This window comes from Glycine soja, chromosome 12 (assembly GCF_004193775.1).
Source record: "Glycine soja cultivar W05 chromosome 12, ASM419377v2, whole genome shotgun sequence".
NCBI classification, from domain to species: Eukaryota; Viridiplantae; Streptophyta; class Magnoliopsida; order Fabales; family Fabaceae; genus Glycine; species Glycine soja.
Window position 1 is genome coordinate 19,968,643 of NC_041013.1, and position 10,312 is coordinate 19,978,954.

The 10,312-nt window shown below is 32.7% G+C and overlaps 1 protein-coding gene across 4 annotated transcripts; it reads right to left on the reverse strand.

Annotated features, from left to right (window-relative positions):
• Window positions 1-2,147: 2,147 nt before the first annotated feature.
• On the reverse strand, window positions 2,148-6,110 carry LOC114379988 (G-type lectin S-receptor-like serine/threonine-protein kinase At4g27290). 4 transcript variants are annotated; one of them, XM_028338855.1, is made up of 7 exons: window positions 4,651-6,109; window positions 4,130-4,240; window positions 3,651-3,823; window positions 3,364-3,574; window positions 3,006-3,243; window positions 2,768-2,918; window positions 2,148-2,669 (listed from the first exon to the last, which is right to left on the reverse strand). In XM_028338855.1, exons 1-7 carry the CDS (start codon window positions 5,918-5,920, stop codon window positions 2,364-2,366), a joined length of 2,460 nt encoding a protein of 819 aa, XP_028194656.1. In that variant the 5' UTR covers window positions 5,921-6,109; the 3' UTR covers window positions 2,148-2,363. The 4 variants fall into 4 exon arrangements, with proteins under 4 accessions (XP_028194656.1, XP_028194655.1, XP_028194658.1 ...); XM_028338854.1 differs by having other exon boundaries at window positions 3,651-3,826; window positions 4,651-6,108; XM_028338857.1 differs by lacking the exon at window positions 2,148-2,669 and having other exon boundaries at window positions 2,791-2,901; window positions 3,651-3,826; window positions 4,651-6,110.
• Between the last annotated feature and the right edge of the window lie 4,202 nt (window positions 6,111-10,312).

The following is a 10,312-nucleotide window of genomic DNA, read 5'->3' on the forward strand; positions in this document are numbered from 1 at the left end:
GTGATGTTGGGAGACAAAATGATGAAATGACGTGAGTTATGTTTAACTAAGTTTTATTTTGTTTATATAATATTTATACCTACATGTTATCTTGTTTCTCTTTATTAGCTAGGAATGTGATAACTCACTCTCTGTGTGTTATTTTTGTTTGGATCCTTCGGGGGAGCAGATGATTAGGTGAATTGCTTTAAAGAATCTTGTGCTGAAGGACGTCGGGACACAATGCTCTGATAGGATGTGACATTGGGACATAAGTTTCTATATTAATTGCATGATGTTAGTCTATTTTATTTTACCTCACTGATTTAACAAAACATTTTGTAAATTTTGACGGCCTTGTTTTAAGCTGAATATATTTTTAATAAGTTTTATTTGGTAATAGTGAATAAATGTGAACATTTTACCCATGTGTATTTGTTTACCAATATTTTTATATATTTTATTTATTTATATATATATGTCAGGATAGAGGCTAGGGTGTCACACTCTACTCTAAAATTATACTAAGTATTTGTATTGAAATTTTCCTTGCTCTATTATTTCATTTCCATGGTATTTATAATGGTTTTCAATAGAAGGATAAAGATTGCCACGCATATGGCCAGCAACAAAAAGGACCAAAGCAATAACAGAATTGCAAATATCCTAATAACAAAATTGTAAAAATCCTAAATTGGTTATAACTGATTTGCTGACAAAGAAAAGAATATCCTAAGTTGGTTGGGAGTTATGCAAAGTCACAGAGGTAGGCTTAGGCTGGTACCTTCTGCATCCTCTTGGGCCTGCAATCCCTTTGGACTGTATTGCTATCAGTTTCTCATTTTCATTTTAGTTTTTCATTTATCCGAGCTAATATTAGCATGGGAAAAATTATTAGGTAGTCAATGATTATTATGTGTCCATGATCCTGATCAACCTTTACATGTACAAATATTTTTTTAATTTATAAGATAGAATTGATAATACTCAATTATATTTCATATAGAGATTAGTGAGAACTAGAACTATTTTTGCGTGTTGTGTGATCACTATTTTTTTTAAATATTATAATTGGTAAATTAAATAAAAATATTATACAGAGATGTAAAAAAATTGAAACAACTAATAAATAGAAAAGGTATGTTAAATTATAGAGGTATTATATTATCATTTGAAACCAATATTAGTTAGCATAAGTGATAGTGACTTATCTCCCTTAAGTAAGTGATTCATGGTTTGAATCCTTACCTTGAGTATTAAACAAATCATGTTGGGAGGAAAATACCCATTTTGTGTGAGAAAAACATAGATTAATAATTGCTTTTGATGTTGAATATTTGGACCCATGGTCATAAAAATAAAAATATACATTGTCATTTGATAAAAATACAAGTACTTTTTATGGTTTAAATATGTTTTTGATAATAAATTAATATCCAATTTTTGAGTTTCGTTCCTAATAAATTTTTGCTTTGTTTAGGGATTTAATGGAAAGTAAAAAATTATTAGAGAAGAACCACAAAATCATGTGTTTATTAGGCATAAAAATCATATGTAAGTCTTTTTTAATTAGAAAAAAATATAAATATTGAGAGTATGATATATTTAATAAGATTTTTTAGGTAATTGATTATTTAAATTTTTATTGAATTAGCAGTTATATCAAACTGATATATTACAATGAATTTGTTAAATTTAATATCATAATGGCATCACCGTAATTTGAAATTGAAAAGATTAAAACTTTTGCATGATAAAAATCTTACAATTGGATATTCTTGCCTTTGTAAAGTATTGTAGCTGCGGAATGAGTGGGAAAATGCACCAATAAGCAGGTTAGTTTCAATGTCAATGGAGACAAATTCATGACACACAACAAGAAAGACAATTACCAATCTGTTTTTTAATAAATTAAAAGATTTGAACTGTATAATAAATTATTCATTCAATATGGATGCCACTGAAAATTTCAACAACAAAAAATGGCATTAAAATGATGAGTGGTACACGAATAAGCCGCTGACCCATGGTTTTAAATTTACAGAATCAAGCAATAGGTTAGAAGACAAATGAGATCATGCTATCCATAGGTTTTTTATAATCATTTCTTTTTATTTGCATCAAGGATATTCCCCAAAAGTTAGTTAGAGACTAATTCTTTCAAAATGTAAAGATCAATGAAATCACCATTCTCTCTCCTTAGAAAATCTTTTATATACATCAGAAATCTATCCAATGACAGCTCGCTTAAGAGTCTAAGTTATCTACCAATTGTGATGGACTTTGTTGATATTTGTGCTTTAATTTCACATCAACTTTACTTACAGGAAGTCATATCATTTTCTTTACGCATCAACAAAATATACATTAATAGTCTTTGTATTCTATCTTGCCTCGAAAATTGTCTGGGATATCTCATTTTGGGATAAAAATTTGCAAGTTTTAGATGAAGATACTGATTCAGGAGTACACTTTCCTGTATAAAATCCAGGAGCCTTTGGCTGAGGCAATAATTTCTCACCATTCAGCATAGGAATGACAGAAGACATATCCGGCCTATCTCCTGGTTTTTGTTGTACACACAACAAACCCACATGTATGCATCTTAAGACTTCAAAAGGAATGCATCTTTCATGTAAGTTTATATCTATCAGTTCCAATGGCCTGTCTTCAGTCCAAAGTCTCCATGCCTAAAGCCAAGGAAATCCAAAATAGTTACATACTTTGATGCTATTCTAATCTGAAATAGATTCAACTAGGTAGTAAAGTGGATATTCATTGTGCTTACATGTCCAAGTAGATTAAGAGAGTGTTTCGGGTCAGAAAATCCCCTGTTCTTGCTTCCACTAACTATCTCTAGTACAATCACGCCAAAACCAAAGACATCTGATTTCACAGAGTAATGACCATGCACAGCATACTCTGGAGGCATGTAACCACTACAATTACAATTTTCTGAAGCAGTCACTTAAAACAATTGCATATATAAACTATACAATAAGTACAAAAAGAAGAAAGCAACTTACCATGTTCCAACCACTTTTCTGGTTTTGGCTTGAATTTGATCACAGCCAAAACTCTGAGCCAAGCCAAAGTCTGAGATTTTAGGATTCATATCCGCATCGAGTAGGATATTGCTGGTTTTCAAATCTCTGTGAATAATTCTTAGTCTAGAGTCTTGGTGAAGATAGAGAAGCCCCCGTGCGATGCCACCAATAATGTGAAAACGTTGATTCCAGGCTAAGAGCTTACTTCTAGCTTCATCTAATTAAATTCACTTACATGATTAGTACAAGAATAGCTTTCTAAACAGAATTTAAAGGCAATCACATACGGAGAGCCATGAATTTCTTGATGTAAAGTTGAATTTTCAAATGCACTAACCAAAGATGAAGTAGTCTAAGCTCTTGTTGGACATGTATTCATAGATCAACAATTTTTCCCCTCCTTGAACGCAGCAACCTAGAAGTTTCACAAGATTACGGTGCTGAAGTTTTGCAATTAGCACAACTTCATTCTTAAACTCCCCCAGTCCTTGATCAGACATCTGTGAGTGTCGTTTTATGGCTACGTCTTGCCCATCTATTAGTGTACCCTGAAAACCATCATTTGGAAAAATTATGAAATGTTTTAGAGAAAATAAAGTTCTACATTAGATATGAGTATTTAACCTTGTACACTGGCCCAAATCCACCTTCCCCTAGTTTATTTCTGCTAGAAAAATTATTAGTGGCTTCAGCAATGGTTGACAACTCAAATGTTGACAAATCCATGTCTTCCTTCCTCAAGATAAGATATTCTTGCCTCCATTGAAATTGTCGGAAATGACGATATAATCTTCGTGCTACTAAAAGGTGCAAGATATACAACATCAAAAACATTGATCAGTATGATTAGTTTCCTTATTATGTTTACTTCTGTATCATTGGAAGCCTATATATATACCAGCATATCTATGAAGAAATTTCATAATCAAGCTTGATAATATGTATCAGAATTCTCAAATCTTTCTCAATACAGGTGTTGTACATCCAACAACTGTCAAGCCCATGATTAATATAGATGGTTACCGACTGTATATGTTTGTAATAGTTGTTGTAAAACATTGTTGCAGAACGTTGACACATGTGATGATTATATATATACTTACTCGGAATTTTGCTTATCAGTATGCAGACACATGTGATGATTAATCCAAAAATAGTCACACCAACAGCGATTCCAAGAATCTTTTTCTTGATGTTTCCAGGGCCACCATGATCTAAAAGGAACAGAGCAACATCAGTTGCCAACTTTAAAATAAACGTCTCTATCCATTGAAGCTTACAAAGTGAGTCTAATTTCTATAGACCTAATTGGGGAAAAAGACATTGTATTTAATTTGAAAAATAAATGCCATATAATAAATATCATGCGTTACTAATAACTTTCTTTGCAGTTATTTGCAAAATCTTGCAACCCACATGTTCGTTTCAATTATTGTATACACTTAAGTATCACAGTTCAAGCCACAATAATAGAAGGTTTGTTTAACTAACCTTTGAATGTTCTCATGGTCTTACCCTACTCAAACCTTTTATCTTAGAATAATGCAATATGCATCAAGAATCAAGCAGCGAAAGAGAGCAAAAAGGCAATAGTTAAAATCAAATAAAATAATTGATGGAGTACCTAATTCTGAAGCAGGGACTCTGATATAAACGTCTTGCCCTGATTTCGAGAAACACCTCATGTCAACTATATTATTAAACCAAAGTAGACAGCCACTCCCTCCATTACGGATATCTAAATTTGCATATGCTGTACAAGAACAGTTTTTAAGACATGACTTCTGACATTCATCAAGGTTCATGGTCTTACTAAACCATGATGAAGACGTGTCTGGCAATTTCATGCGTGCATACTTCAAGAATCCATCTGAATAACTGTTTTTACAGTCTGATTTATTCCCTGGAACACAACCGCTTTGAAAAATTGGCATATTCCACTGATCTGGTGACTTGGGAACGTAACCTCTCAGGCATTCACAAGTTGCACGGCTACCATCATAATTGCATATAGAATTTTCTCCACAAAAGCCATAATTTTCGCATTGATCTCTCTCCTCAACTGTGAGGACTTGCCTCGTGTTTGTTTGAGTTCTCCAATACATTCTCTGTGACCTGCCTGAAGGAGAAAGTTTAAATAAGCTGAAGTCCAAACTATCAAGAAGGTTGTACTCATAATACACCTCTTTTTCATTCAATACAAATTTTTGTGAACAGTAAGGAATTTCAACCGGATATCCAACCAAAGACAGACCATTCCATGGCCCCACTCTGACCTTTATCTCAGATCCCTTGAACACAATTACTTGTGGATATCCTCGAAGATCCATTTTTGCAACATATTCTCCCTCTGCAGGATCGTCAACACTTTTCCAAGATGATAGAGATCTTTCTAGACCAATCTGAAAGTTCCACCCAAACTTGATTCCTGGCGTATGTGTATCACCCGGATAATCAAAACTCTGCCACAATATGGCATCCTTGCCAGGTTGCTGTCCATTTTTCGCCACAAAATTTCCTGAATCCAATGGATGAGCAATTGGGTTATTCCCGGCTTTGCTTGATATGTTGGATGACCAAATGGTGCTGTTTTTGTGATTCAGAATGACAAGAATCCCCTTTTCGTCGAGTTTCAGAACTCCCGAGTTTTTCTCAAGTGGTGCATTTCGGTTAGCCACCCACACCACTGTTAAAGGGTTAACATTTTTGAACCATATACCCAAGTATCGCCTTGTTGATTTTCCTGGGCTAAAGAAACCCACTTCAATAATTCCACCCGCTGAAACCAAAGTCTCATTCTCACCATCTCGGATGGATTGATTCACTGCTAAACTGTGTAGTGAAGTGCAAGTTCCTGAGAAGTAGGAAAATAAGAAGAACCAAATAAATAACATTATGGTGCTATGAGACAATATGTGGTTGAAGAAATAAAGTTTACTATATTAAGAAGATGGCATTCTTGATTACGCAGATGCAGAGGGATAACCATATATTAAAATAAGAAAAAAAATCAAATGAACAGTTATGGAGTCGGGCAGTCTTTGTTGAACTGTGATTAGTCTCAAAATTGACTTTGTTAGAGAAGACTATTGTAAGACTATTGATGGTAGCTAGGAACCCAAATTCGCATGCCCCCTTTATTTTATGGATTTGGATTCGTTGGGTTTGTGGACCTCATTTTTCTACAAGATTATTCTAATGGTTCTGACTTTTCACCTATTTTAAAAGATATGTTGTAATTAAATTAATAGTTCAGTTTTTATTTTTTTATACTTTAAAACCATAAAAAATAATATTCAACATGTAAATTAATGGATTCAGAGTTAATTCAGTTTAACCTGTGATCAAGAGAGAGAATTTTAATGTCTATAATGGTTCTATCTGAATTAATAGTTGTGGAATCAAGGTTAGATAAACTTTGTTTGATGATTTTAACGTGTTAGCTTCTATTGAATAAATACATTTCTTTAATGCAGAAGGTGTTAGTTTAGTTAATCAACCCCCAACAATTTCATTATTGTGCCTAACCCTTTTTTTCCCACCAAGTGTGTGTTGAAATTTTACTATGTTTTCGCTCATTTAACTTGTTAGTTTTACTTTGAATTGAATCTTACATTCTGTTATTACAACCCTTGAATCATTTTATCATTTGTCCAAGTGTGAAACGTGCGTAGTAAACCTAATAGTAGGCATGTTTTTGTGGAGATGATCTCATACTTATTGAAAAATTACACAATTTGGTGTGCTTGCAAAATATGTAACAATTAGCCATCCGTCTTCTTAATGGATTCCATCTTCACTCTCGTTCAACTTTAAAAATGAAAATTGCCAAAGTGACAAGGAGAGGATAGATGGAATGACAGCTTTTAAACAGTAGACTTCACCACACTACTACAAAAGAGACTTTTAAGAACAATTGTATAGACGTTGTAGAAAGTCATGACTTTTTAGAATGATTCATATTACAACTGTTCTAAAAAGTGAGGTCACTTCTTAGAATGGTTATTCGCCAAAATTGATCTAAAATGTTTAATTTTTTTTATGCAATAGGTTTTATTTATTTTTCTCCCTATAAACAAACATCAAAGCCACATAAAAGACAACAATACCAAGCAGATTCACAATAACTTAATACGTTTCCTAGAAATATAAAAAACCAATGTACTACATATATACTAATTGTAAGAAAATTCTACTCAAACATTTTAAACAAGTTTTACTACTCATTGAACCTTAATATATACACAACACAACTAGATTTATCTCAACATAAAAACATAAGTAATCATTGGGTTCTAAACAAACACCATAAACAAATAGGTTTACACATTGGCAACTTCATGAAAAAAATTTGCCCAATGTTGTTGAATGTTATTAATATTCTCCTTAGGCATTGGACTCGGATTATTGAAGAGCTACAATTTCAAATAAAACATATGAAAAATATTAGGTCAAGAACAAACAAAAAAACAAATAATTCAATGATATTTTTGGTGACAATCTTAAGCATATGGTGCATGATTCTATATCCACAGTCAACCTCTAGGTTAAGATTCAAACTACAAATGAACATTAAATTTGAATATAATAAGTAACGATTGAAGTTTTTAATTTTTAATTGATAATTGATTTTAAAACTACTTACATGGGATAAAATCCATGTAGGCTTCTTTCTACTAGTCGACTACACACCCACCAACCTGTGATATCCATCCATAGCACTAACATAAATAAATAATCATGTGGATTTCATTATAGGATTTAAAGTTATATATACATGAAAATGCAAATGTTTTAGAAATAAAAACTTACGATTCAATTATGGGTCTCATTTCTTGATTGATTTGCTTCTTGTATAATGAACCCAATAACACCACAACATTTTTGTTAGGACACAATATCAACAATTGCTTGTGGCTCCTGCATTGTAGAACAACTATAAATAAATCCGAACTAGAATTGTAAATAATACACATAATTTGAAATAACTTGTGAACTAGTACTTACGAATAGATGTATGGTGCTAAGTAACATTGCTTTTCGTCGAGATGTAACCTATTTTGCAAATATATCAGAATATCCATTATCTTATTCCCAACATGTTGAATGGATTGTGGGTCCATGAATCCATAAATATGTGCATTCTTCATATTAGTACATAAGCGATGTAGTTACCAATAAATTGTAATGAAATGTTACTTATAATAAATTGATACATATTTAATTAGTTAAGAGATTTACAAATTAAATGTGTACTTACATCAGCCATAATTGTACAATTGTGATGTTAAGCATGTCTATACCCATATATACTTCCAAAAGATCCCTCCACTCAATATATAATGGCATGCCAGAGGAGTGGCCTTGTACATTAGGATCCCGTTGTATTTGTATAAATTTCTTAATTTCGCTTGCTACCATGAATAAACGTTCAAGTGGATCAACTCGAGGTTTTGGGTTTAAATTTGACTTTGGGTATGGATAATGCTCTTATAGTGTGAATTGCTAGCAGAGTTGAAGAAAGCTTCCACCTTGGAACCAAAGTTCCCTCCTTTCTTCCTTTTCTTCATCTCAAACCAAGTTCCTTGGGTTGATAGGTAAGGAAAGCTTTACGCTTTTTATATGCTTAGGTTTCCTTAGATTTGTTTCAATGTTGATAGAGAATGAATCATGTTGTTCAAAATGGAAGTTTTAGCATTTGAGGTTTTCAATTTTGAAGTTTGGATTGTTGATTATTTGATGAGTATTGATGAAAAGTTCCTATCTGTGAATAGTTTTTGTGTTGTTTATGTATTTGAATTGATAGACAAGAGTTGGAGTTTGTTTTGGGATGATTTGGAACGCAAGAGAGACAATTTAATAGAATTTTGAAATTCTGTAGAATTCGCATTGACTGACCAATTTTGTGTCCACTGCTCAGCTTTGCGTCCAGTGACTAGTTTTGAGTCCAGCGACAAGTTTCGTGTCCATTGACCAGTTTCGTGTCCATTGACCATTTTGAGTATAGTGACCAGTTTCATATTCAATGACCAGTTTTGAATCTAGTGACCAATTTTGATGTGGATGCGATTAATGTTTGTTTTCCTTGCATAAAGTAATTATTTTGAGATCTTAACAAGTTTATGATGATATGAGAAGCGGTTGAGATGATGTTTTATTATTGGAGTTGACTTTATGCTGCGATCATGACATTCACATTCATATGAGTTTCCAGATAGTTTATAAGAATTCAAGGTGTTGAAATGTCTTCCTATTCTTATTGAACTATATGTTAATGATGAATCTATGATATTATAACCACTTATGGTGTTCAGATTGGTGAACGCTTTTGTGATAATGTATGATATTGTTGAGGGTGCCGAGAAGGCCCTTAACCTAGTGCTGGAGGTTGTCGTGGTGGCTAATGCCAAATGGGCCTATAGAATGAATAGGTGGACGAATCCATGGATAGATTAAGGTCATAGTATGAACCACACTCATCCATTTTTTATAATACCACATTTTCTCTATAGGGTTAATTCGAGTCTCCCCGAATGGTCAGATCATAGAGTGTGACTATTTTTAATGATGTAGTTGGGTTAATCGCTAAAAAAAGTTGAAATCTTTTGGGAGTAAAGATTCGACATGGCATAACATGATAGTTAGACAAGTGCATTGATATTTGTGGTTGATTTGACCGTGGACTATGATTCAATTAAAATCATTGTGCTGAGTTCTTTTACTTTGAGAGATGTGTCTTTAATTAATAGGTTTCTCTATGATTACTTACCTGTTAGTGTTTGTCTACAAATTATTTTGCATATGATAGTTTCTAACAATTAAAACCTTTTAGAAAAGTGGATAACACATATAAATGTTGATCAAAATAAAACATAATCATAATAAAATAGAAGGATAATGCATGATTATGAATAATGTATTAGAGAAAACAATATAAGAGCATATATATATGTGTGTGTGTGTGTGTGTGTGTGTGTGTGTGAAGGTTTGTAAAACTTCCCCTGAGTTCAACAACCTTTATGCATGTCCAAAGCAAATATTATATGTATAGTAACAGAAATTAAAATAATACATTGTGTAACACCAAAAACCACCCACGTATTATTAAGAGTGTTTTTGTTACATCAAAATTCTTTCCTTCTCCCCCTTTTTTCATCAACAAAAGAAAGTAAGGGTTCAATGAAAGAAATGATGATTTGGCCATCATTGTCACTCTTGATTGGACAGTGGAGGTGGCTGAATTGATGGTGTTGGTGTTGGTGTAACTTCAGCAGGAGCAACAATAA